This window comes from Heloderma suspectum, chromosome 2 (genome assembly GCF_057233095.1).
Source record: "Heloderma suspectum isolate Gila_16-S chromosome 2, 16-S_ref, whole genome shotgun sequence".
Lineage (NCBI taxonomy): Eukaryota > Metazoa > Chordata > Lepidosauria > Squamata > Helodermatidae > Heloderma > Heloderma suspectum.
This window is the reverse complement of record NC_139459.1, coordinates 361,248,016-361,275,921: the sequence shown is the minus strand read 5'-3', so window position 1 is coordinate 361,275,921 and position 27,906 is coordinate 361,248,016. Positions and strand designations below refer to the sequence as shown.

Sequence of the window (27,906 nt, the reverse complement as noted above, 5' to 3'; positions counted from 1 at the left end):
GCCCCCTGCGCCTGCTCAATGCAAGAATCCAAGTCAGAGCATCCCTGACAAGTGGCTGTCCAGCTTCATCTCGAATGCCTCCAGTGTGGGAGAGCCCACCACCTCCCTAGGGAATTGGTTCCATTGTCATATTGCTCTAACAGTCAGGAAGTTTTTCCTGATGTTCAGCCGGAATCTGGCTTCCTGTCACTTGAGCCCATTCTTCCATGTCCTGCACTCTGAGATGATCGAGAAGAGATCCTGGCCTTCCTCTCTGTGACAACTTTTTAAGTACTTGAAGAGCGTTATCCTATCTCCCCTCAGTCTTCTCTTCTCCAGGCTAAATATGCCCAGTTCTTTCAGTCACCCCTCATAGGGCTTTGTTTCCAGTTCCCTGATCATCTTTGTTGCCCTCCTCTGGACCCTCTCCAGTTTGTCTGCATCCTTCTTCAAGTGTGGTGCCTAGAACTGGACACAGTACTCCAGATGAGGCCTAAGCAGTGCTGAGTAGAGGGGAACTAGCACTTCATGTGTTTTGGAAGCTATCCTTCTATTAATGCAGCCCAAAATAGCATTTGCCTTTTTTGCAGCCACATCACGTTGCTGGCTCATATGGGTCTGGGCCATGCAAGTGGGGGCGGTCACTCATCAAGCCCCTGGCTGACCCAGACAGATGTGACTCCATCCATCCCTAGCTATAAGGCGGTGATACCTAGTCACCCATACTGTTCATCTCCCCCTGCCCTGCTCCAGCGTAAGAACAAGGAGGGCCTTTCCCCAGGACCCTGGAACCTCCCTGTTCACGCTGAGGACATGACCAACCTGAACAAGCAAAAGCTAGGAAGATATCCAATTAATCCACTTACCTGTCACCCCCTGCCAAGATGGATGGTCTAGGAGTGGCACCACTAAGGTGGTTGCTTTGTATCTCTTGGGTCCAGGGTATCCCTTCCCAGGGCTGGGCCATGATCCACACCAACAACCCTCCCTGTTCCTCAAACGGGGATTCCTCACAGCTCACCATTAACTCATTGAATGCCCATGGGTTTGGGGTGGAGGGTTAATCACCAGAAGCCAGAGACAAGTCCTACTTCAATGGCCTTGAGGGGTAATTTCCTTGCCTCCAAGGCAACTTGGCTCTAATGGAAGGAGGAGGTCATGATCCTCCCTGAGACCTACTACAAGATGCTTACCTGGCTGAGGAACAAGCCAGGAAGGGTCTTCATAGTTGTCTTTGTCTCTAGACACCCCCCCTCCCCAGCTCTGTGGTTCCATGGTAAGATTCCTAGGAAAGGCCCCAAACAGCAAAGTTATGGCAAGAATAGGCCCTGAACGGCATGCGATAAAAGTGCAGACATGCCAGAAATGGCGTTGTTTTTCACCCACACTGTTGTAATCCCACACATGAGAACATGAGAACATAAGAAGAGCCGTGCTGGATCAGACCAAGGTCCATCTAGTCCAGCATTCTGTTCACACAGTGGCCAACTCCTCCTCCCTTTCCACAGCCATCAATCTGGGCTTATGAACTTTGGACCGACTGACTCCATCTTGGATTTAGGAGTTCAGCTTCAGGCCAGCCCAGAACCTGATGACTGAAGTCAGATCTGCCCACTTGGTGCACCATGGTGGCAGAGAAGTTGGCCTCATTCACCACCACTGCCACGTGGTAGGCAGGATTTGGAGCTCTCCCTTGTTCTCAGTTGCATTTCTTCTAATACTTGTGCAACTGGCACGACTTTAGCCACCATGCGGCCTGCTTCCTAGCCCAAAGTTATCCTAAAAACTAGAGATCCATCTGAGCTCCACAGACATGACCATGGAATCATAGACTCATAGAATAGTAGGGTTGGAAGGGGCCTACAAGACCATCGAGTCCAACCCCCTGCTCGGTGCAGGAATCTAAGTCAGAGCATCCCTGACAAGTGGCTGTCCAGCCTCGTCTTGAACGCCTCCAGTGTGGGAGAGCCCACCACCTCCCTAGGGAATTGGTTCCATTGTCGTATTGCTCTAACAGTCAGGAAGTTTTTCCTGATGTTCAGATGGAATCTGGCTTCCTGTCACTTGAGCCCATTATTCCGTATGCTGCACTCTGGGATGATGGAGAAGAGATCCTGGCCTTCCTCTCTGTGACAACCTTTCAAGTACTTGGAGAGCGCTATCCTATCTCCCCTCAGTCTTCTCTTCTCCAGGCTAAACATGCCCAGTTCTTTCAGTGTCTCCCCATGGGGCTTTGTTTCCACTCCCCTGATCATCTTTGTTGTCCTCCTCTGAACCCTCTCCAGTTTGTCCGCATCCTTCTTAAAGTGTGGCGCCCAGAATTGGAGACATTACTCCAGGTGAGGTCTAAGCAGTGCTGCGTAGAGGGGAACTAGTAAATAGAATCATAGGGTTGAAAGGGGCCTACAAGACCATCAAGTCCAACTCCCTGCTTAATGCAGGAAGCCTGATTCCCAGGCAGTTTCCCATCCAAGTACTAACCGGGGTGACCCTGCTTAGCTTCCGAGATCAGATGAGATCAAGCACATCCAGCCTATGTTGATGGCTTTTTCCATCCCACTGTTCCACAGTGAGACTAGGGGGGTGTCTCCATGACAACAGAAGGAGAAGCCAATGGTGGCTTACCCGGATTTTTCAAGGAGACAGCTTTGGTCTGTGTAGGGCTCCACAAACGAGTGGACCGCACCATTCTAAGTCCCTTCACAGGAACATACTTCTAGGTGAGGTGGGGGGATTGAACGTCATCAGACTGGCAGGGGCTGATCAACCAATGCAAGAGGCTTCCCCTATCCTTCCTTACAGCTGACAAAGCTGCAAACAATCGAAGCTTTGCATTAATTAGTCCAAAGCAAACCTTAAAGAAACACAGGTGCATCCTTCTTTCTTCCCTGAAGCTCCCAAAGCTGCAAATGATCGAAGCTTTGCAGTAATTACTCCCTTACAGCTAGGGATGTATGAAAGTGACTTACCTTTTGCAGATTATGTTGATGGTGGGGGGGAGGCATTCCGTCCCTCCCCACAGAATCCTGGCCGGGGGGGGAGGCGCTCCGTTCCTCCCCCTGGAATCCTCGAACGGCCGGCTGTGCTCCGCGGCAGCTCCGTGGAGCAGCCGGCCAGGCCCGGCCCAGCCAGGCCAGAGCCGTCCACGGCTGGATTTCCGGCCATGGAGGGCTCTGGGTAAAAAACACACAAAAAAACCACGTACACAAATGGCGGCGGCTATGGCCGCCGCCATTTGCATTCCTTCTTTTTGGCTGTCTTAATCTACGTAAATATTTACGTAGACTATGATGGCCAAAATAAAGGGGAATGCAAATAGCATAGCGGGTGCTATTTACATCCCTTTTTGATTCGCCATTTTAGCCTACGTAAATCTTTACGTAGGCTAAAATGGCGAATCCAAAGGGGAGGCAAATAGCGCCTGCTACGCTATTTGCATTCCCCTTTATTTTCGCCGTCATAGTCTACGTAAATATTTACGTAGATTAAGATGGTAAAAAGAAGGAACACAAATGGTGGCGGCCATAGCCGCCGCCATTTGCGTACATGGTTTTGTTTTTTTTTAAACCCACCCAACCATGATAGGCTACGTAAATCTTTACGTAGCCTATCACGTCTCTCTCTCTTTTTTTTTTACACACGCCTGGAAATGGTGGCGGCAGCCAGTCGGAAGACTGGCCGCCGCCGCTGAAGCCACCGCTGAAGCCACCGCTGCAGCTGCCGCCAGAGCCGCCGCCGCCTGGAAGATCCGCCCCAGGTGAGTCTCGTTCCGGGGGGATCCGTGGGGGGGGGGCAAGCCGTTCCACCATGGAGTTCAGGGGGCCGAATGCACTGGCATTCGGCCTCACCAAGATCCGTGGCGGAATTCTCTGACATCCCTACTTACAGCTGAGAAAGCAGCTTTGACATAGCGCTTCACAGCCTTTAGGAGAGTTAACCATCTGAATACTTGAAGCACCGTGGCTCTAACCAGCCCCCTTTCTAATCCTCTTTCTCCTTTCCACTGAAGCTTCCGATGCTGCCAAGGATCAAAGCTGCAAATTAATTACTTTCAAAAAGCCAGGAAGCAAACATCAAAGACACACAGCTTTGACATTAAGGCTCCTAAATGTGGTATTTTGATGCGTGGGAATCTCGGTAACTTCTAGAGTGTGCATTTTGGGGAAAAGTCTCATTGACCACAGTGGAAGTTACTTCTGAGTAGACACACATATATGTGTGCTGGGAAAGAAAGGGACAGGAAACCAGCCCCTTTTTTAAGCTGATGCAGCGCAGGGTGGAATGTGTAAACATAGTTACATCCAAACAGTACATCCAAAACCAAACAATGGAGAATCACAGCTTCGAGATAGTACTTTACAGCCTTTAGGGAAGTAGTGCTTTAAAATGTGCTGTTTCGATTGAGGGGATCTCTAAATTCTGAAGTGCGCATTCAGGGGACAAGCATCATTGACCACAATGGGAGTTACTTCTCAGTAGACAGTAATTGGTTTGTGCTGGGAAACACTGGGACAGGAAACACCCCTTGACTGGGGACATGGTGAAAGGCACACCCCTGGGCAGGGCTAGTAAACCCAAGATAAATGCAGGGGTTGGGGAACGTAACAACCACACTGCAGAGAACCTGACTTAAGGAAAGACTTAAGGAAAAGAATAGGATTTAAAGTAGTCTCAGGAAATCTGGTTTTTCTGTGAAAAGCCCCAGGGTGGTTGCAGGATGGCACAATGTCACGTGCCCTGAATGACCTCAAAACGGAGCCAGCTCACAGCAAATCAACTGTGGAGACACCCCCCAGGGCCTTGTCTTGGTCAGTTCTCTCCTTCCATTTCATCATACATTATGCTCCTGGAAAACAACAACAACAACAACAACATGTGATGAGGTTTGTTGTTTGGTCCTGTAACACTCATGAGGACCCAGGCCTTATCTATCAGCCAGAGAACCCAGGGCCACTGGGAGGCTGTGCTCCCTGCCTCCCAGGAGGTACATCATGGTAAGGGGGAGACCAACCTGGCCCCATCCATCGGCTAGAGTGGGGGCAGCTGCAGGGAGCTCCTTTCATCCTTTCCTGCCAGAAGGAGCACCCATGAGAACTTTGAAAAGAGGGATGTATGAGGATTTTGTTTTGATTCCTTTTCTATCGGGAGGTGGCCCATTCACAGCCCTTAATGCAAACCGGAGTGCAACTATCGGAAAAAGTTCACCCATCCCTGAAGCTTGAGATTACGTTAGAAAAAATTGTTAACAAGAATTAATGTGGTCTTTAAAATGTGCATTTAAAAAACGGTTATACTACTTTTCACACTTAGTCTATGGGGGAAACTGCACATTTTTGGTGTGTGCTTTAAAAAATGTGCACTGAAACTTTTCTGGTTCGAAATGGGGGGTGGAAGCACTCACATTTTGGAAGTGGGAATGAGCTGAACCGAGCTCTGAGGTGGAAAACAGAGAACCTCAACAAGCTCGGACCTCACTGGTTCTGCCATCTGTAGCTGAACCTAACAACTGGTGTGTGAGTTTAGTTTTTTCCCTCCCTCCCTCCTCCCTCCCAATCCCTTTTCCTTTTGTGCCATGTCTTTTAGATTGTAAGCCTGAAGGCTTATTATTCATCTTTGTCATCTGTTCTAAGAGTCTTGTTTGGCTGAAAAATGGGGTAAAAATGTTGTAAATAGAAAAAAAAATCATATAAGCTGCTGCTGTACAAAAAGAAAGTCTGATACTGGATACCGTTATGGGCAGGCTTAGAAGCCACCATCTTTGAGAAAGATATTACAAGATTCTGGAATCTGTTAGCCTACAGGACTAATATGATATCTGAAGGATTAGAGGCCCACATCGTGACTGGAAGATGGGAAGCACAAGTCTTTAACAACAGAGAAGAACTGGAACCCATAATATTTCCATAAATAAAAGTTCCGTCACCAGACAAAACTGTGGAACTTAGGTAGTTGTGCCCTCTGAGATTTTTTTTTAAAATGTCCTAAAGGAAGCTGCCTTATAGGTAGGGATGGACGAAAGGGACTTACCTTGTCCCGCAGCTTGCTTTGCGGTGGGGGGGAGGAGCTTCGCTTCTCCCCCCGAAGTTCAAGCGAGGGGGAGGAGGCGCCCCGCCTCACCCGGTTGAAATTCAGGCTGGGGGGGAGGCGCCCCGCCTTGCCCAGCCGAAATTCAGGCGAGGGAGAAGCGCCCTGTCTCCCCGGCCGCGAAAGAAAAAGTGAAAAAAACAAACAAAAAAAACCCGTGATAGGCTATGTAACGATTAACGTAGCCTATCACGGCTAGATTTCTAAAGTCAGCCATGATAGGCTATGTAAATCGTCATGTAGCCTATCACGGGTGACTTTGGGGGGAAAAAAGCGCTTACGTAAATGGCGGCGCCCATGGGGTGCCGCCATTTGCGTTCCTTAGTTTGGCATGTCTAGTTTACGTAAAGATTTACGTAGACTACGGCGAAAATAAGGGCAACGCAAATAGCATTCCCTTATTTTCGCCGTAGTCTACATAAATCTTTACGTAGACTAGATGTGCCAAACTAAGGAACGCAAATGGCGGCACCCCATGGGCACCGCCATTTGCGTACGTGCTTTTTTTTTTTTCAAAGTCACCCGTGATTGGCTACGTGACAATTTACATAGCCTATCACGGCTGACTTTGGAAATCTAGCCGTGATAGGCTACGTAAATCGTTATGTAGCCTATCACGGGTGTGTGGTTGTTGTTTTTTTACTTTATTTTTTTATTTTGCAATGGCGGCGGTGGCAGCTGGTCGGGAGACCGGCCACCGCCCCCGCCGAACCGCCGCCGGGACCCACCGCTGAGAGGGACATTCGCCGAAGGTACGTCCCATCCCGGGGGGGGGCGGGGGGCCGGCGGAGAATTTCCCCAACACTTTCGGGGGGCCAAATGCGTCGGCACTCGGCCTCCCGATGATTCGTGGAGAAATTCTCCGCCATCCCTACTTATAGGAAGTTAGACCATTGTTCTGTTGAGCCTCGTATTGTCTACACAAAGCATAGGTGACCTTTTGGGGGCCATGGGCACACATGGTTCTTTGAGAAAGTGTCCTGGGCACCACCTCAAAACGGGCGCCCTTCAGATGGAAGCATTGACCCACAGCTACCTGCCATCTTCATTTCCCAAGAATTTCTTTGAGCATGCGGCTCAGAGGCATTGTAAGAAAAGAAGATGGGAGCAGATACTACAAGATTCTGGAATCTATTAGTGTTTCGTACTAACACAGTGTCTGAGGGATTACAGGTCCAGAGTATGACAGAAAGGCGGGATGCACATCGCACACAAGTCTTTAACTACAGAGAAAGACTTGCAATATTTCCACAGCTAGAAGTCCCTCAACTGCGTGAAATTGTGCAACTTTGGCAGTTGTTCCCTCTGACTTAAAAATGCTGTTACACTCCTGCACCCGAGTCCTGAGAGGGGTGAACTTGTAGGGACTTCAACACTTATTCAGACTTCAGTTTCCTGGAAGGAGGGCACTGGAGACTTGTGGTGTTTCTTTTATAAAGGTCTGTCTACACTGTGCTCAGGATGAAGGCCTGCGACATCACAACTCCAAGCAAAACCCTGCTTCCTCGCGGCTGTTGAGGAGTCTTCTTCCACAGTACAAAAGCTGCTCTCCCTTTGTCTAAGGTTCAGCCTTCCCCCAGATCAATTTCTTCCTGTCCCCTCCGCCCTGTAGGACAAAGTTAACCAGTTCAAGTCAGAGTTGTTGGGGGGGGGGACGCTCCGGCTCTTTGTACTCAGTAGCACCCAATTCTGAGGGATGCCTGGAGGCAATTTAGACTGACCCCAAACACATGACAATACTTTGGAGGAAGCTGCCTTGTGGCAAGCTCAGTATTGTCTTCAAGAGGACTGGCAACTTTTTTTCAACCTGTGAGCACATTTGGCCATTTGGGAAGCTGTCCTGGACACCACCACAAAATGGGAGCTCTGCAGATGAAAGCATTGGCCTGCACCCGCCCACCATCTTAATTTCCTAAGAATGTCTCTGAGCTCCACCTGTGGCCCAGGGGTGAGAGTTGATTTAAATACGAACATAGAAAGCTGCCTTTCATGAAGCCAGAACTTGCTCCATCTAGCCCACTGTTGTCCCCATTGTGGTAAGTGCAGACATTTAGTATAAGCAGTTGCTGCACAAGATGAAATCCAGAGATTGTGCACAGTAATGTGGAAACAAGGAAGTTGCTGTGTTGAAGAAACTTACAACAAGGTTTCAGAATCTGTTAGCAAATAGGAGTAGCACAATTTGTAAAGAATCAGAGGCCCAAATGGTGACAGAAAAGCGGGAAGTTCTTTGAGAAGATATTTCCAAAGATAAAAATCCCTCAACTAGATGAAACAGAACCTTGGGCAGTTTCTCTCTTTGAGGTCACAGGACTGATAAGGAAGCTGCCTTCTACCCAATCAGAATGAACCATAAAGCTCAGGATCCTATACACTAACTGGCAGCCGCTTCCCAGGTCCCGCATGGGGGTCTTTCCCAGCCCTACCTAGAGATGCCAGGGATTGAACTGAGGACCTTCTGCAAGCAGTGAGTGCTCCTCCATCACTGAGCTACAAACCTTCTCAGCCACCCTGCCACCCTGTCCTACTAGCCTGTCTGTCCTCTCCTCCACTGCAAACAGAGGTTCATATCAGAGTAAATGGGGAAGGAGAATAAAAGCATGTTGGAGGTGTGCTTTCAGGAAGACAATGTGGGCTTTTGGGTACGCTGGAGGGCCACTGGGGGCCACAGCCACTCCCTTCCCCTCCCTCTCTTTCCCATTGAATGCACAGACCAATCTACCAGACTTTGGCAACATCTCAGTCAGACTTCTCCATTTCTTTTTGGAAGGCTTGATGAGCCCCGATGGTCACTCATCTTGCGTCTTCTCTTGCAGAGGGCCTTGTACTTCCTGGGGCAGAAAACGTAATGGCACCTGGTAGGGATGACACAGGTGCCCGTCTCAATCAGAGGTGCCAGTGGATCACCCATGCCTGCACCCCCGGCCTGCTCCCGCTGGGCTCCTGCCCCTGCTCAAGCCCCTCCCACTCTCACTGAGCTGTCTGCAACTTAACCTGTGCCCCATCCACCTCCACCGCAATCACCATGTTTTGAAAAAACATGGCAATTGCAATACTGTGCACATAGACCTGTACGCAAAATGGCATCATAGATCTTGTGTATATGGGTAATTCTAGGGCTGTGCACCACTTCAGTCCAAATCCTGAATAATGAGTTGAAGTGGGCTGCTTCGGAGGTGCCTCGGCGTGATATGGATCAGAACAGCACCAAGGTGCCCCAATGCAAAGCGGCTCGTCGACGAGGTCTGCCTTGGAGAGTCAGAACTCTTCTGATGCCTGTTGAGCAGCCCAGACAGGTGGACTCCAAATGTATCCATTTGAGAGAGATCCAGGAGGGCGAGAAGAGGAGGAGGGAGGGGGGAATGGGGGAGGAGGAGGAAGGAGTGAGCTGTGGCGAATGGAAACTCTTGTTGCTAAATTAGGGCTGAACAGAACCCAGCAGTCTCCAATCAGTGACAGTGGCGGAGGCAGGGGAATACTAGATTAAACTGGAGAAATGGATGTGTTTGCTCTTTGTGAGAGAAGTGGTGTTACTGGAGAGGGCTCTGTCTGAAGTTATTTGGCTAGAGGGATGTGTGTGTGTGTGTGTGTGTGTGTTATGTAGCCTATATGTATGTATAGGCTACATAATATGTATTAATATATGTATGTATGTATTTGTACTACTGTTCTTCTTCCTTCCCAATTGAACTATCTCTTTCCAGACTCTTTATTTTAAAAAACAAACATTTAGTACCTACTTTGAGTTTCCTCCCTGGGTCTTAGTCTCATCCCACCCCAGCCTTCTGTAATAGTTTTTGCCGTTCATTATTCTTGTTTATTCATTTAAAAAAATGGAAAATTTCACTTCGCTTCATTCTTTAGCTTCCCCCCACCTTCTCAATTCTCTCTCAACCATTAGTTCACCCTCACTTTGATTCTGGCTAGATTTTATACTGCAGTACTTTCTTGGCCTTGTTCTTGGCTCCCTCCACCACCACCACCCTTCTCAATTCCTGTGTTCCTTTTCTTCCCATTTTTGATCCCACCCCCAAGTTTAGTGTTTGCTTTTCTTTTGCTTGTGTGCATGTGTATGCATGTGCTTGTGCTGTGTGGGCAAGCAAGCAGTGCGTGGCAAAGCAGTACACAGTCCACATTTCCAAGAACAGGGGGCAAAGCATGACACACTCCAACAGCTTTTATTTAAATAATGTGATACTATGCTGTGTGGCAAAGCAAGCAAGCCCAATGTGAGGCATCTTCGGGGTGATGTTGGCAGGGGCAGAGGTGGGTGAAGTGTCTCTGGGACTAGGGATGTATGAAAGTCACTTAACTTTTCACGGATTCTGTTCATGGGGGGGGAAGCGTTCTGTCCCTCCCCCCTGAATCCTTGACGGGGGGGAGGCGATCCGGTCCTCCCCCCTGGAATCCTTGACGGCCGGCTGTGCTCCGCGGCGGCTCCGCGGAGCAGCCGGCCAGGCCCAGGCCAGGGCCGTCCGCAGCCGGATTTCTGGCTGCGGAGGGCTCTGAGTAAAAAAAAAAAAAAAAAGCGTACACAAATGGCGGTGGCTATGGCCACCGCCATTTGCATTCTTTATTTTTCGCCATCTTAGTCTATGAAAATATTTACGTAGACTAAGACGAAGAAAAGAAAGGGGAACGCAAATAGCGTACTGAGTGCTATTTGCGTTCCCCTTTCTTGTCTTCAGCTTAGTCTACGTAAATATTTATGTAGACTAAGATGGCGAAAAATAAGGAACACAAATGGTGGCGGCTGTAGCCGCCGCCATTTGCATACGTGTTTTTTTTTTTATCCAGGCATGATAGGCTATGTAAGTCTTTACGTAGCCTATCATGTCTATGGGGGGAAAAAAAGAAAAAAACACAGACTGCAAATGGCGGCAGTGGCAGCAGCCGGTCAGAAGACCAGCCGCTGCTGCCGAAGCCGCCGCTGGTACCGCCGCCATCCGAAACATCCGCCCCAGGTAAGTCTCATCCCGGGGGGATCCGCAGGGGGCGGGGGGGGTGGCAGGTTGTTCCGCGATGGATTTTGGGGGTGCATTTGGGGGGTGCTCTGCCAGTGCATTCAGCCTCACTGAGATCCATCACAGAATTCTCTGACATCCCTAGCTGGGACTAGCAGCACTGTTGCAGAACCCAGAGTCAGAGAGACCACGGAGTGAAGGAAAAAGAGATTCTTTATTTAACGCGCGGGCTTAAGGCTGGAATCGTTTCCAAAGAGCCAGAAGCCCCGATTTACATTAGCACATTGGTTTTATAGACATTGTGACGCATATGAAACGGCTCCTCCTCCCCCTCCCGCATGGGGTTGCAATCCTCAACATTTCTTCTCTTAGCACTATTGTTTATAATACAAGAACTGGGTTATAGGGTAGCCATGATAAGCAGAGAACAGAAGAGAACAGCAGAGAATAAGATATACAACTGTATGACCTTTGACAAGATAAGGAATTCCTGTGTCTCGTCAGCTTACAACAATATATTCAAGGGAGAAAGAGCTCAGCAAGGACATGAAGCATGAGACTGCATGAGGCTACTTAGTCTGACCCCCGATATGGCTGCTACAGCACTGGTAGGCAAACTGGCTCTCCCCCAGTCTGGATAGTGCGTCCTGGTGTAGCAGGGCAGCAGCGTGCAGAGGCCAGTCGCAGTGCCCGGGAGTCACTGTTTGAGGAGGCTGGTGCAGGCAGCAGCAGCGGTACTGTTGCCGAAGGAGCACCCTCTCCTTCTGTGGTGGACGAGGGGAGCCCGCTGATGGAGGTTAGGTCAGAGGTGTCCGATGTCCTCAGCGTGGTGGAGGGCAAAGAGGAGGAGATCCTCCAGGGTGTGGAGGAGGAAGAGCAGCAGGCAGAGTCTCCAGCACCTGACCCCTCTTCTATTGCTCCCCCTGGCTGTGTGGTGACCCCCGAGACTCAAGGCAGGTGGTCTCTGTCTCTACAGAAATGTCAGGGCAGCATCGTATAGGACCACTTGGAGGCGGGAGTGGGTCCCAGCACTGCTATCTGCTGCCACTGCAAGGCGTCTCTGAGTAGGGGGGAACAGCCAGGGTGCTGCACCACCAGGAGCCTGCTCCTGCCCTTAAGGAGGCAGCACCAATCGGTCTTGCTTGGGGAAGAGGCCCCCACGTCCCAGCAGGCAGGCAGCAGAAGGCAAGCAGAAGGCTGATAGTGCCGGAACTCCTGCAAGCTCTCCGTCTCTCACCCCCACGAGGCTCAGGCAGGCCACCGTGGAGGAGATGGGGTGGGGTCCACAAGCGGACGTTGCCAGCACCTGACCAGATCACCAACTGCATACATAAATATAAACTGGATAATGAAGTGAGCTTTGCTACACTCTCAATTACTTTGGTTCAATTGCATCACTTTTTAATTCAAATCTGTCTGAAATTTGGCGGGTGTGGTGTGGCATATATATATATATTTCTGTGCGTACTAAAAAAAAAGGACATTGCTATAAAAATGGCTCTGCTGGCCTGCCTGCTGGTGTTTTCCCAGGTAATATGTATTCCAAATTCAGCCAAAGAGGGCCTGAGGTCATCTGTTATGAAGCTGAATAGGAAATTAGTACTAGGGGAGAGTGGTTATTCGTACTTCAAAGAAACCTATGGCAGACATTAGGGATAGTGCCCTCCTCCACTTCAGCACCTAACTTCTCTGATTATATTATGCCTTCTGAGTTTGGTTTGAGTTTCTGAGAACAGCACATTTCACCCACGCTTAGAACACAAACTACTGCACCAAACTGTCTGAAATCTGGCAGGTAGAATTCCCTCCATGGGGGTTGCCAGGTCGCCACATTTCATGTAATTATCATGAAAACACAAAAGGTTATGGCCATTTGTGTTTTCCAATGCAAGTCAATGGGAAAACGTCAAAAACGAATTATTTGGATATCCGAATCTTGCTTCGGATTCGGATCTGATCTGAAGCGGGTTGGGTCCAAATCAGTCTAAAGTGAAGCAGGGCTGTTTCAGAAGGTCCAAAGTGGCATCTGAAGTGAAGTGTGGGGGGGTCCATGCCCAGCCCTAGGCAATTCATGGCACCATTTTGTTGTTGTTGTTGTTCAGTCGTTCAGTCGTGTCCGACTCTTCATGACCCCATGGACCATAGCACTAGGGATGTACGAAAGGGACTTACCTTGTCCCGCAGCTTTTTTCGTGGTGGGGGGGAGGCGCTTCGCTTCTCCCCCCAAAGTTCATGCGAGGGGGGGGAGGCTTCCCGCCTCGCCTGGCCGAAATTCAGGCTGGGCGGGAGGCGCCCCATCCCTCGCCGGCAAAAGTCAGGCCGGGTAGAAGCGCCCCATCTACCCGGCCGCGGAAAAAAAAAAAAAAACAACCACCCCCATGATAGGCTACGTAACGATTAACGTAGCCTATCATGGCTAGATTTGCAAAGTCAGCCGTGATAGGCTACGTTAATTGTCACGTAGCCTATCACGGGTGACTTTGGGAAAAAAAAAAGCGTGTACGCAAATAGCGGCCCCCATAGGGCGCCGCCATTTGCGTTCCTTATTTGGACCCTGTAGTCTACGTAAATCTTTACGTAAAGCTATTTGCATTGCCCTTATTTTCGCCGTAGTCTATGTAAATCTTTACGTAGACTACATGGACCAAATAAGGAACGCAAATGGCAGCTCCCTATGGGGGCCGCCATTTGCGTACGTGCTTTTTTTTTTCCTGAAGTCACCCGTGATAGGCTACGTGACGATTAACATAGCCTATCACGGTTGACTTTGCAAATCTAGCCGTGATAGGCCACGTTAATCGTTACGTAGCCTATCACGGGGGTGGTTTGTTTTTTTTTTAACTTTCCTTGTAATGGCGGCGGCGGCAGCCGGTCAAACGACCGGCTGCCGCCCCCGCCCCTGACGAAGACCCGACGAACCGCCGCCGGGACCCGCCGCCGGGAGGGACATTTGTGAAAGATAAGTCCCATCCCGGGGGGGTGGCGGGGGGGTGGCGGGGGGGTGGCGGAGAATTTCACCGCCGATTTCGGGGGGCCGAATGCGTTGGCACTCGGCCCCCCGAAGTTTCGGGGAGAAATTCTCCCCCATCCTTACATAGCACACCAGGCCTTCCTGTCCTGCACTCTCTCCCGGAGCATGCTCAAGTCCATATTCATTTCATCAGTTATGCTATCTAGCCATCTCATCCTCTGCCGTCCCGTTCTCCTTTTGCCCTCAGTCTTTCCCAGCATCAGGGTCTTTTCCAGAGAGTTTTCTCTTCGCATTAGGTGGCCAAAATATTGGAGCTTCAGCTTCAGGATCTGTCCTTCCAATGAGCACTCAGGGTTGATTTCCTTTAGGATGGATTGATTTGACCTCCTTGCAGTCCAGGGGACTCGTAAGAGTCTTCTCCAGCACCACAGTTCGAAAGCATCAATTCTTCGATGCTCAGCCTTCCTTATAGTCCAGCTCTCACAGCCATACGTTACTACTGGGAAAACCATAACTTCGATTATACGGACCTTTGTCGGCAAGGTGATGTCTCTGCTTCTTACTATGCTATCTAGGTTTGCCATAGCTTTCCTCCCAAGGAGCAAGTGTCTTTTAATTTCATGGCTACAGTCACCGTCTGCGGTGATCTTGGAGCCCAAGAAAATAATATCTGTCACTGCTTCCATTTCTTCCCCTTCCATATGCCAGGAAGTGTTGCAATTGCCATGGTTGTTTTTTTTTTTTTTCAAAACATGGTGATCGAGGCAGAGACAGATGGGGCCTGGGTAAGTGCGGGTGGCTTGGCAAGTGGGCATGGGGCTCGAGTGTGCGTCTGGGGATGCGCGAGTGGGGGCAGGGGCTGGGTGGACACCTGGGAACCCAGACACAGGAGTGCCTATCCATCCCTAGCACCTGACACATGCATAGTGTTTGCATCCGGAGTGTGAAAGGTATTGGAGATGTTATCTGTAGCCAAGGAGACTGTTTGCCAGGTAGCAATGATGGTGTAGAGGTGGAACATCTGAGACAGGATTAAGGGTCCAACCATGGATGATGAGATGCCATCTGGGCTTCCATCTCAGGCAAGGGGAAGCTGAGACCATGAAGTTGATGTCATGTGCTCTCTATGGATGAAACAGGTTGATGTGGATGATTGTGGAGAAGCAGCCTCAGTTAGGGCTGGGTATCTTCTAATTCACAAGGTATCTTGTACTCAGCTTAGGTGGGAAAAGGTCCCCTGCCAGATACTTTTCAGAGATTTTGGACTAGATGGTAGCAGGATGAGGACCTCATCTCCTGGGGAAAAGCAATTATCTTGATCTCCCTGGATGTACTGGGCAGCCCATTGGAGCTGTGCAATCTACATATGCTCTTAGTTCTGCAATGCAGCAAACAGGTTTGTCATGAACACTAGAAGGGGTTTCTCCACTGGGCGAGAGGGCTAAGCCTATAACTGGTCCTCTTCTGCTTTCATCCAAAGAGGCATCAAAACAGCAGTTCCAATAGGGCAAATCACATCACAGCTTCTGGCGTTCACAAAGGGCAAATATCAGGGCAGGCAATAGCCTAGGTCAGAGGTGAGGACCCCATGCCCAGGGGCCAAATTTTGACCTCCTGAAATCCTAATCCAGCTCTCAGAGATTCTCCGGATGTCCACTCCCTCTTCTCCTGACCCCACCCCCTGTCTCACAACTGACAGTCATTTGGTTATTTTCTGGCTGAATCTCCTACGGTTTAATTGCTGGTAGGAGAAGCTTTAATCTACACTAGGTGGATTTCTTTTGTATTTTAGGCCCCACCATTGCAATGAAGCCCCTGAGAGCTTCTCCAAAATTGAATTTGGCCCTGGGGCTGAACGAGGTCTCCCACCCCTCTCCTAAGTCTTAGGGTACTCCTTCATCACCTTCCACAGAACCATATTCATCATCTGGTTCTAGCACTCAACTAGCCCATCTGTCTGTGGATGGAAAGGGACATCAGTATCTGCAGCAGGAGGTCAGGGCAGCTGTGATTTGAATGCCATTCTGTGATCTGTGATTAGATCTAGGGGGAAACTCCCCAGAGTAAAAACCCAAGTGAGCTTTCAGACAATGGCTGCTGTGACTCACTGAGGGAGGAGGGCCTCTTGATATCTCATGGCATCATCTACCCTCATTGTATGGTAGATTCTATAGACTTGGGATGTGAGAAGGACAGGCCCCAGTATAAGTCCATACCTAGTTGCTCAAAATGGTTGTTCCCCCCACCCCTGAGCATGAGGGCAATCAGGGCCTCTGGAAGCTACAGTTCAAACTGGGGGCAGAAGTGACCTGAACAGGCTGAGGCTAGGAAGACATCCTCCTAATCTACGTACCTGTTGTCTCCCTCTCAAGGTGCCCAGCTGAGGAATAGCTGTTTCTAAGATGGTTACTGGGTATCTCTTGGGATTTTGACACCATCACAATTGGATTTCTCCATTTCTTTTGGAAGGCTTGATCATCCCTGTTCATCATACATCTTACATCTCTACTTAGACAGGGCCCTATAGTCTGGGGTCACAACTAGCTGGACATGTTTTGCATCCTTGTTATAATTGGTATAGACCAGCCTTCTCCCAAGTGATGCCCTCTAGATGTGTTGGACTGCAACTCCCATCATTCTCAGCCATGGTATCTAATGGCCATACTAGTTAGGAATGATGGGAGTTCAAGTCCAAAACTTCCAGAGGGCACCAGCTTCGGGAAGGCGGGTAGATAACAATGCTATTTGTCGCCTGCAAGATTGCCAAAAAGACCGAATACCAGGTGTCAATGATGGTGCTGAGGTGGGTCATCTGAGACAGGGTTAATGCAACATGTCAGCTTGGTTTGAGGGTTCTCCCAGGTAACCTTCCACAGGATCAATTTCAGGATGCAGTTCTAGGGGATGACAGAGGAAGGTCCATGCTGCCTTGACTCTTGAGATGTAAATCCTGGATTAAGGTGCTCGGCTCCACACAGGCCCAAGGACAGACCATGACAACTGAAGTGAAATCCATCACTTGAGGATGCAGTGATGGCCAGGAAGTAGGCCTTCTTCACTGCCGCCACCACTGTCTTATTGTAGGAATAACAATGTGCTCTCACTGATGCTCAGTTGCGTTTGTTCTGGACCTTGCACTATGTGTAGTCCTGCCATCATCTAGCCTGCTTCATGGCCTGAAGCTCTGCTGAAATCCAGGGAGCCATTTGAGCTCTGGAGCACCAGAACAGATGCTTAGGTGTGACACTGAGACCAGGGACCCAGCAGGAGGACCTGCCATGCCAGACAGAAGCTCTCCCAAAGTATTCAGGAATCCCTCAGATTTCATAGGCCTTTCGGGGTGGACCATTGTAATAGGTCCTCTGGCCCTTCAAGGTGTTATAACTGCAGACAGACCAGATGTTCCATCCATCCATGTCTTATTGGTCAGCCCTTATTTATCAGCCCAGCACTGTTATAATCAGGTGCCAACTCTTCCCTTCCCCACTCATCAATCTGGGCTTTGGAATTTTGGCACAAGCTTGGAGTCCATCTCGGAATTAGGAGTTCAACTTCACACAGGCCCAAGTTTGTAACCTGACAACTAAAGTAAAATCTCTGAGCCTGTCTGCTGCAGAAACAAGCAAAGAGTGACGCAAGCATGATTTTCTCTCTCCAAAGTGCAAAGGGAGCTGAGAGCTCTGGGGCTGTGGTTATTTCTCTAGCCAAGAATTATCAAAAAGACAGTAATCCTTGAGGAATCCCCTGTGGATTTCCATCCAGCAAGTCAATAACAAAGGCATCCTGGAGAAAATATGCTTCATATAAATACACCCTGAGCCCTTCCACGTGGGGCTGGGGGGTGTCTGATCATTTGTCATCTGGTCATTTCTGGCTAAGACATAATTCCCCTTCTGGGGCCTATATTGCCAGCTCCTCCAGGTTCGCTTTGGACCTAGGAGGGAAGGTCTCTCTGTGCCACTGATGATTTTCCTGTTGCTGTCACTGCTGTTTTGGCTTCTGCCTCACGCCACCCATAGGATGCTGAGGACCATGTGTCCCATGACCTGGCCATATACACTACAAGAAGATTATTACAGGCCAGGAGACGTTATTGTCGGTGGGAATTTACCACCTTGCACTTATTATTATACAAAGTCAGAAGAGTTTCGTAAATTACCCCCACTGGAGATGACCGATATTCCAGCGTAAGTTTCCACAAGAGGGATCTGGGATAGTTGCTTGCCTGCTTTCCTCTCAGACTGGAAGGCTCCTTCCAGCATTGCTAAAGACATTCAACATAACTTTTGATATCTGAGTCTTTGAGGCTTGTCAGGATTGGATTTGACCCGTAGTGCGAATCGTAGACTTGAGGGTTCTTCTCATTCTGAGGGGTTTTGTGCTAGCAGCATAGGAAGAGCTAACTGATAATTTGTTCTCATCTTGACATTGAGGTAATGACTAAGAAATGTCCCCCGTTCTATGCCCCAAGCAGCCTTAATCTAAGACAGGGGTGGGGAAGGTAGATCTTGATCTATGGGTAGATCTCTGGGTGATTGGCAGTGGATCTGCAAGCATTTCTGACTCACAATTATGTAATAACAGCAGCAATAAATGACTGCCTCCTACCATAAATTATACAGCTGAAATTAAGAAAACTAGTGGGTAATCTGGAGTGGGGGGTTATGTCCGAGGCCTATAGAATCCACTCACTTCTGGCAGACAAAACAGACTCCAGAGATCATAATATTTTAATTCAAAGCACATGTCTTTATTTCAAAATACAGGCTCCGATTGGGGTTGGTGCTAGTTAAAAATTAAGTAGATTCTGTAAGCATGAAGTCCGCCCACTCCTGATCTCATTCCCAACCTAGCATTCTGAGATGTTCTTTGGACTATAACACCCATCATACATAGCCAAATTCGGGGGACAATAGGAGTTGTAATGGACTCCAAGGTTGGGAAATGCTGAAAGCATTCCCATAGCTTGATGCTTCAGGAGTTTTGCAGGGTCTGGATGAGATTCTGTAGTATGCAATACTTGTATGGTTTTTGTAGCTGCAGAAATAAAGACACTGATAATAAATAAATACAGACACTGAAATGATTCAGCTGCAGAAATAAAGACATTGATATAAATACATACATACATACATACATACACTGAAATGATTAACTGCTAGCCATTAGTATCTTTAGTGCAAGAAATAAGATTTTGGCTAAAAATAAAGATACCAGACCTCATGGCTCTGAATAACTGGCTGCTTTAAACAGGAACACTGGGAACTGCCTTGTACTGAGCCAGACCCTGAATCCTCTCTCATTCCATATCTAGCAGTGGCTTTCCAGGATGTTAGACAGGGACACTATCTGCTGCGGTTGCCTGTATATGCCAAGGACTGATGCTGGGACCAGTTGCATTCAAAGGAGATGTTCTATCACTGAACTATGGTCCTAGCTCTAAAAATAAAACAAGTTCCCAGTTCTCATGGTCTCAAAGAAGTACTAAGCTGCTTTATACCATTTCAGCAGTTTGGTGCGACTTGGTTAATATTGCCTGCATTGATTGGCAGCTGGTTTACCTTTGCTTTAAAAAAGATCAGACAAATCCTGGGCATGCTTAGCCTTGAGAACAGAAGACTGAGGGGAGATAGGATAGCGCTGTTCAAGTGCTTGAAAGGCTGCAACAGAGAGGAAGGCCAGGATCTCTCCTTGATCATTCCAGAGTGCAGGACATGGAATAATGGGCTCAGGTTACAGGAAGCCAGATTCCGGCTGAACATCAGGAGAAACTTCCTGACTGTTAGAGCAATATGACTGTGGAACCAATTCCCTAGGGAGGTGGTGGGCTCTCCCACACTGGAGGCCTTCAAGACGAGGCTGGACAGCCATCTGTCAGGGATGCTCTGACTTGGATTCCTGCACTGAGCAGGGGGTTGGACTCAATAGTCTTATAGGCCCCTTCCAACCCTACAACTCTATGATTCTGGGATTCTATGAAATTCCTTGGAGGACAGGTCTATTGGCAGTTATTAACCATGATAGCTAAACAGGGATTCTGTAAAGAGAGGCAGTCTACCACTGAATGGGAAAAGAAGAAAGGAGGGTGGTAGCCTTCATCTCCTTCTTGTGGAGCTCCCAGGAAGCATCTTGGCTGACGGCAGGTGGAAACACGATGCAGAGCTAGATGGAGCCACCTGAGTCTGATCCAAAAACGTCATTTTTGCTATATTCTTCTTTGACAAATTAATGGAGAAGGGTGGTTCAATCAAGAGACATTAGCCATTGTTAGGCCTGACAGAGCTTTCCTGTGGGGAGGATCCTGGCAAACATTTTTATTTTTATTTATTATTTAATTTATTAATCGCCCATCTGGCTGGTCACCCAGCCACTCTGGGCGATGTACAACATACAATAAAACAATAAAATTCTACAATAAAAACATTTTCTAAAATACCCTAACCCACCCCAAATGCCTGCCTGAACAGCCACGTTTTTAATGCACGACGGAAGCTCATTAAAGAGGGGGCATGACGGAGTTCCCTAGGGAGGGAGTTCCACAGAGTGGGGGCCACCACAGAAAAGGCCCTCTCCCTCGTCCCCACCAGTCTAGCTGTCCTGGCTGATGGGACAGAGAGAAGGCCATCCGAGGCTGATCTTGTTAAGCAGCCTGTCTGGTGCTGCTGGAGGCGCTCCTTAAGATAGGCTGGGCCGGAACCATATAGGGTTTGAAAGGTCAAAACCAACACCTTGAATTTGGCCTGGAAAACAACTGGTAACCAGTGCAACTCCTTCAGCACTGGAGTGACGTGATCTCGCCGGCGGCTGCCTTTAATCAGGCGAGCCGCCACATTCTGTACCAGCTGCAGCTTCCGAACCATCTTCAAGGGTAACCCCACGTAGAGCGCATTACAGTAGTCTAAACGAGAGGAGACCAGGGCATGTACTACCGATGGGAGCAGATGGTCGGGAAGGAAGGGGCGCAGCCGCCGTATCAGATGGAGTTGATACAGCGCTGTCCAGCTCACAGCTGACACCTGAGCCTCCATGGACAGCTGGGAGTCCAAAATGACCCCCAGGCTGCGGACCTGGTCTTTCAAGGGTAGCCGTACCCCATTCAACACCAGGTCAACATCCCCCAGCCTCCTCTTGTCTCCCACCAAAAGTACCTCGGTCTTGCCAGGGTAATTTTAAATCTCTTACGTTTATTTTACTATTGCATTTTGGTTTTACCTGGAAGTCTCTTTGGAACCATTTGTATCCTGAAAGGTGGAACATAAATAATTAAAATAGATCATAAATGCATACAATTTTAATTGTGGTGAAGCAGATCTCTGATCCAGCAGGGCTCTTCAGATGTTCCTGTGAAATGCAGTTAGCAAGACTCGGTGCCTCTGTGTGTCAACAGAACCATCTGAATCTCTCTGTGAATGCTTCATGTAGATGTCTTTGGTCGAGAAGGATTCGTCTTTCATCGGAGAAGGTTGACCAAGACAGACTGTTTAGCCCCCACTTCTCATCACTTCTGTTGTGATCCTCACCCACCTCCCCTTCTCACTCTCATCATTGCAGGACAGTAGACCGGAAATACCAGCACTTCCTGGCCTTGGCGCTTGCCATCAGTGAGCTCAACAAGGATCCGACTCTCCTTCCCAACACAGCGCTCGGCTTCCGCATCTATCAGCACCTGGACCTTGTCGGGGTGATTCATAGGAACAGCATCCCTCTGCTTTCCTCTCGGGGCGAATGTTTCCCAATTATAAATGTGACAGATGGGATAATCTGCTGTCCATTCTTGGGGGTCTCAACTCCAAATCCTCAAGAGAAATCGCATACTTAATGGGCATCTACAAGATCCCACGAGTAAGGGGATTCATCTGGGGATAAATGTGGGGGACCTGCAGAGCTCAGGAATGCTAAGATGAACAGGCCAATCTCTAAAAACAGATTTGCCCATCTGGTAGGTGTGTTGCCTTGGCTTGGATGGCAGGAGTAGGGGTCTCCCGAGTTGGCTAACCTGCCACATGAATAACCTTGGTGGTAGCCAGGAATCTGAGGTGGCTATTGTGGGATGAATTACAGCCAGCAATGAGTCTGTTGTGTAAGACAAGGTTTTGGATTGGGAGAAATAACAAGGGGTCCTGTGACACCTTAAAGACTCAGAAAGGGATAAGGTGCTGCAGGACTCCTTGTAGTTCTTGCTGCAATCAATGAATCCAGCTACCCTCTGGGGAATGAGGGAAGCCATCCACATGCACAACAGTCTAAAATGTGTCAGTCTTTTATGTATTTGGCTATCACTGACTACTTCTCTATATGGTCATATGTTATTTCCAGCAGTATCAGAACCAGCATGCCTCTGTATACCAGTTAGCGGGGATCACCACCAGGAGGTGATACACTAATACACTCATGTCCTCTCTTGTGGGTTTCCCACAGGCAGCTGGTTGGTCCATCTGTGCTGGACTAGATGGAACTTGGACTAATGAAGCAGGGCTCTTACATTTTTCTTTTGATATAAAATGGCTTATTTTTCAGCCACATGCATCACATTGTAAGCAGAAAGCATTTGGAGTGGGAGCACTTTGGGGTGTATTATTAAGCCCCACTAACATGGTTTCCAGGGATGTACGGAACACTTACCTGGTTTCATCCAAGGACATCCTCAGTGGGGAGGAGGCGCTCCATCCCTCCCCCCAAAATCCTCGACAGGGGGGGAGGCGATCCATTCCTTCCCCCTGGAATCCTGCCTGGTTGGCTCCACTCCGTGGCCAGGCTGCAGAGCCGTTGGCCGGGCCAACCCAAAGCGGGGCGTCCAGCTGCTGCTGGGCTGGTGTGGACGCAAATGGCGTCCTGAGTAGGGGATGCCATTTGCGTCCCTATGGTAGCCTGTGATAGGCTATGTAAATATTTACATAGCCTATGATGGCTAAAGCGGGAATGCAAATGGCGTCCCCTACACCATTTGCGTTCCCGTTTTATCCGTGATAGGCTACGTAAATATTTACGTAGCCTATGACGGCTAAAGCGGGAATGCAAATGGCGTAGGGGATGCCATTTTCATTCCCGTTTTATCCATGATAGGCTACGTAAATATTTACGTAGCCTATGACGGATAAAACGGGAACGTAAATGGCGTAGGGGATGCCATTTGCATCCCTGCTTTAGCCGTCATAGGCTACTATCACGGGCTACCATAGGGACGCAAATGGCATCCCCTACTCAGGACGCCATTTGCGTCCGCACCAGCCTGGCAGCAGCCGGAGCTGCTGCCGCCGCCACCGCCGCAGCTGCTGCCGTTGCCACTGCCGCAGCCGCAGCCAGGTAGGCTCCGTTTCGCAGGGCTTTTGCGGGGTGGTGGGGCGGGTTGCTCCGTTCTGCCACGGATTCCGGGGGGCCGAATTCACTGGAATTCAGCCCCCTTGGGATCCGTGGCGGAATTCTCTAACATCCCTAATTGTGTCACATTTTCTGTTTTGTGTATCCTGAGCCATTTCCACATAGAATGCAACTGCTTTGGCCAAACTATTGTATTTGGGAAGACAATAACCCCCCAAATAGCATACAAAGGGTCAAATTCTTTGAATATAAAAACACAGACCTGCTCAGTGCATTGGTTAGAAATTGTGCCAGGGTTAGCTGCATGGTAATTGTGTCTTTTGGGGTTGATATCTACACTGGAGGGCGGGTGGAATCCCTAAAGACATCATAGCTTCACTTTATGTTTCCATATCCATTTCTAAAATTGACATCTTCCTCTTGGATAGAACTTCATGCATCTGAAGTTGGCTGTAGCACTCCAGGGAAGCTTATGCCATAAAACCCCAATATGCTAGTTTTTAAATGCCCACAAAAATCTGCCACAACAGACTGACATGAAATTCCTTTCTTCAGCTCGGTTATGGCTTTTTCGACCCTGTTCAGGGAGAGAAAAGTGTGTTTCCATTCTTCTACAGGATTGATCCTGATGAAATTTCTCAGTATGTGGGCTTAGTCCGTCTGCTCCTGCATTTCCACTGGAACTGGATTGGTTTGGTTGCGCTCAGTGATGACAGTGGGAAAAATTTCATCCAGACACTGACACCAATGCTCAAGCAGAATGACATCTGTGTTTCTGTTACTGAAATGTTCAACCCAACAAACCCAGCCCATCTGCTTCGAGTTCGAACTGGCTCTATTCCTAGTTCTTGGTTTGAGCCCCAAGTGATGATCGCTTTGGGGAAATTCATTCTTATAGCACACTTAATAGATTGGTTGGGTGTTCATCAAGAAAATTCCAACACCCCATTTAGGAAAGTCTGGATCCTGACCTCGCATTGGGAACTTCCTGTGATACCATCGCCCTTGGCCCCAGAGTATTTCAAGACTATCCACGGTGCTTTGCACTTCAGAGTCCACAGGAGGGATGTGCCAGAATTCAAGCATTTTCTCTTGGCTTTAGATCCACTCCAACCACAAGGAGATGTCTTTCTCCATTTCTGGTGGGAATTCATGTTTCGCTGCAAGTTTTTGAGATCAGGCCAAACCTCTTCAAGAGGAGACAGACTCTGTACTGGGAAGGAGAAGCTAATGGATGAGCCATACTTCAAGAGCAAATTCAGCATGTCCACTCGCAGCTACACCATCTACAATGCTGTTTATTCTGTGGCGCATGCGCTACATGCCATGTCCTCATCTCGATCCAAACATGGACTGGCAGGGAAAGGCCAGAGGCTTCTGAATATCCAGCCATGGCAGGTGACGTCCTCCTTCAGATTTGGCAATCTTGTAAAAGGCGCCTTGGTGGCTTCTCATTGGGCTGATCTGGGAAGCAAAGGGTGAGCCTGGGAGAAGGGCTATTAGTACAATTGAAAGATACTTAGGACATTCCCCATGGATATTCTTTCATGTTTGTCATTTCCCTTGAAGAGCATTAAGATGTGAGTAAGGAGCAGAGGAGCCTTATAGTGCTTCCATAATAATTAGGCATTAACACCTTTGCATACTGAGGAGGGAGGAATCCGGCAAGCCTCTGCTGCAAACCCAAACTTCTAGTCTACAAAGCATTATAGCTCCATCACGAACGCTCAGAGGCAAAAAATCAGACAGCTCCCCCTACCCAATGTTCCTTCTTGACAGCACGCTGAAGACACCCCGCCCCCAGATGTTGGTCTCTTTGTTTCTATGAGTGAGCTCCCTCCAGTTCCCAGAACCATATGAGGTTGTGCTGTATCTAGTACACATCAGCCACCACCACCCCCAATCACTAGGCAAACATATTTGAGTAGATAGTGCCCAAGGAAGATGAATCTTAAGCATTAAACTAAACAACACAGTACAGGGGTGGGGGGTGGGGAACACAGTTTCCTAATTTGATGGCAGTCACAGTATGTTAGAAGACAGTAGAACTCACTCATAAACATACCATTTTCTGAGTGTCTCGTCCATTTCAGACGCTAGTCTCATTGAGGAGCATCCGATTTAACAACAGCGCTGGAGATGAAGTGTCCTTCACTGGAAATGGCAAGAGATATGATATCCTCAACTCAATCTATTCCCCAAATCGATCTTTTTATCCTGTGAACGTTGGAGAAATAGATTCAGGGGCTCCTCCAGGCCAAGACTTTCCAATTCTCTCTAATGAAGTTGTGTGGTCTACAGAGGTGGGGTTGCAGTGAATGTTCTGGGCTCATTGGAAAATGAAAGAATGTTGCAGTTCTGTCCTTTGAAAAGAGAAGCTGTCTTCCTAGATGAGTTCAAAGGCCTACTGAGTCCGGGAGGGGGTGGCTATTGTCCAGTTGTAAAGTACAATCATTGCATGCCAAAAATCCCAGGTTCTGTCCTTGGCATCTGCAGGTAGGGCTGGAGAAAGGAAAATGCCTGAAATCCTGGAGAGCCGCTGCCAGTCAGTGCAGACAATATTGGGCTAGGATGATCAAGGATTTGACTCTGTAGAAGGCAGCTTCCAATGTTCCTGTTTCTTTCTCAGAATATAATTTAAACAAGCCTCTTTTATGATGGTTCAAAGAAACCTGCAAGCATCCAGAAGATATTTGGCCAACCTATATTGGTGATCCATCATGTAATGGGAAACTCTGTGGAACAGCTGCTTTTAGTGCAATTGTTGGCACTGGATGTGCTCCACTGTTTTATTTTCCCTTTTAGAAGATGCCCTTTGCAAGATGTGTGGAGAGGTGCTCTCTGGGATACCAGAAGAAAGTTCCTGAGGGGAAGCAGGTTTGCTGCTATAGATGTGATCTTTGTCCGGAGGGGACAATTTCTAACTGGACAGGTGCGTCAAACATTGAGAGCCATATAAAAGTGCAGAATGTACTGGTGTAAGAGTAGAACAGGGCTAAGAGGAAGATCATAGAAAAGGAGAAGAGTCGGTTATTTCCCTTAGGAATATTTTTTCTATAAATTCCTGGTTTCCTGGTGTGCAAAGTATTCACCATTTCCTAAAGACAACTTCAGCTTTAATAATAAAATAATAACTGTCAAGCATCATTTTCTAAAATGGTTGTTTTAACATCAGGCCTGAAACAGTTTGGGCAGAACACTGATCAGGGCAGGTTGTTTGTCATCCTTGTAACTACTGGAGCATGTTACCCCAAATTCAAACCAATTGCCTTTTTCATCTATAGTGATTTGTTTAACCTGTTCTCCAACCTCTGCACCAACACATCTCCTCAGAGGACAGAGTATAGTCTAAAAAAATGGCAGATAGTAATCTCTTTAATTTTTTAACCTTCATTCAGAAGGAGCTGAAGGCTACGGATTGTGGGTCAGTTCTTACCCAGTTTTCATTTCTAGTTACAGAGTTTGGGATTTCCACATTGTGTGATAACAAACATGAATCTGGTACAGGGGGTAAAAAAAAAAAAGGTTTGTATATATTCTGACTCTGTTCTTTCTTGTTGAAGTTAATCAAAGGTGTAAAATAAGTTAGAGAAGGGATATTTCCATCTGCTTCTTTGAGGGTTGAATTTGATCCACAGAAAGAACATCTGTGTCACATTTGAAATGCTTCAATACAGATTGCTCATTCTAGATGCAGATCGCTGTGACCCGTGCCCAGAAGATCAGCACCCAAACAAAAACAAGAGCCAGTGTATTCCCAAGAAGGTCCACTTCCTTTCCTATCAAGAGCTGCTGGGCTTCGTTTTAGCTTCTCTGGCTCTTTTCCTCTCTCTGATCACAACTCTAGTACTGGCAATCTTCATTAAACACCGTGACACACCAATTGTCAAAGCCAGCAACCGAAACCTCACCTACATCCTCCTCCTCTCTCTCCTGTTCTGCTTCCTCTGCTCCTTCATGTTCATTGGTCGACCCATGAAGGTTACTTGTTTTCTCCGACAAACTGCTTTTGGCATCATTTTTTCTGTTGCTGTTTCTTCAGTTTTAGCAAAAACTGTCATAGTGGTTCTGGCCTTCATAGCCACCAAGCCAGGGAACATGGCAAGAAAACTCTTGCAAAGACAACTGACAAACTCCATTGTCCTGGCCTGTCCCCTCATCCAAGCTGTGATCTGTGCTGTCTGGCTGGTGACCGCTCCCCCATTCCCAAATTTGGACTTCCATTCCCTGGCCGGAGAGATCATAGTGGAATGTAATGAAGGCTCAGTCACCATGTTTTATGCTGTCCTGGCTTACATGGGCTTCTTGGCTCTCCTCAGCTTCATGGTGGCTTTCCTAGCAAGGAATTTGCCTGACACTTTTAATGAAGCCAAGTTTATCACCTTCAGCATTCTGGTGTTCTGCAGTGTTTGGGTCTCCTTTGTGCCCACTTACCTGAGCACCAAGGGGAAGTCCATGGTGGTTGTGGAGATCTTCTCTATCTTGGCTTCTGGGGCTGGTCTCCTGTGTTGCATCTTTTCACCCAAATGCTACATTATTGTGCTGAGACCCAATCTCAATTGCAGAGATCATCTCATCAGGAAAAAATAA

The 27,906-nt window shown here is 48.3% G+C and overlaps 1 protein-coding gene across 1 annotated transcript; it reads left to right on the top strand.

The window, feature by feature from the left end:
* The first annotated feature begins 1,137 nt into the window (after window positions 1-1,137).
* On the top strand, window positions 1,138-27,906 carry LOC146355646 (vomeronasal type-2 receptor 26-like). Its single transcript, XM_084829954.1, has 6 exons — window positions 1,138-1,255; window positions 11,684-11,823; window positions 23,872-24,714; window positions 25,410-25,619; window positions 26,122-26,248; window positions 27,008-27,906. Exons 1-6 carry the CDS (start codon window positions 1,138-1,140, stop codon window positions 27,904-27,906), a joined length of 2,337 nt encoding a protein of 778 aa, XP_084686080.1.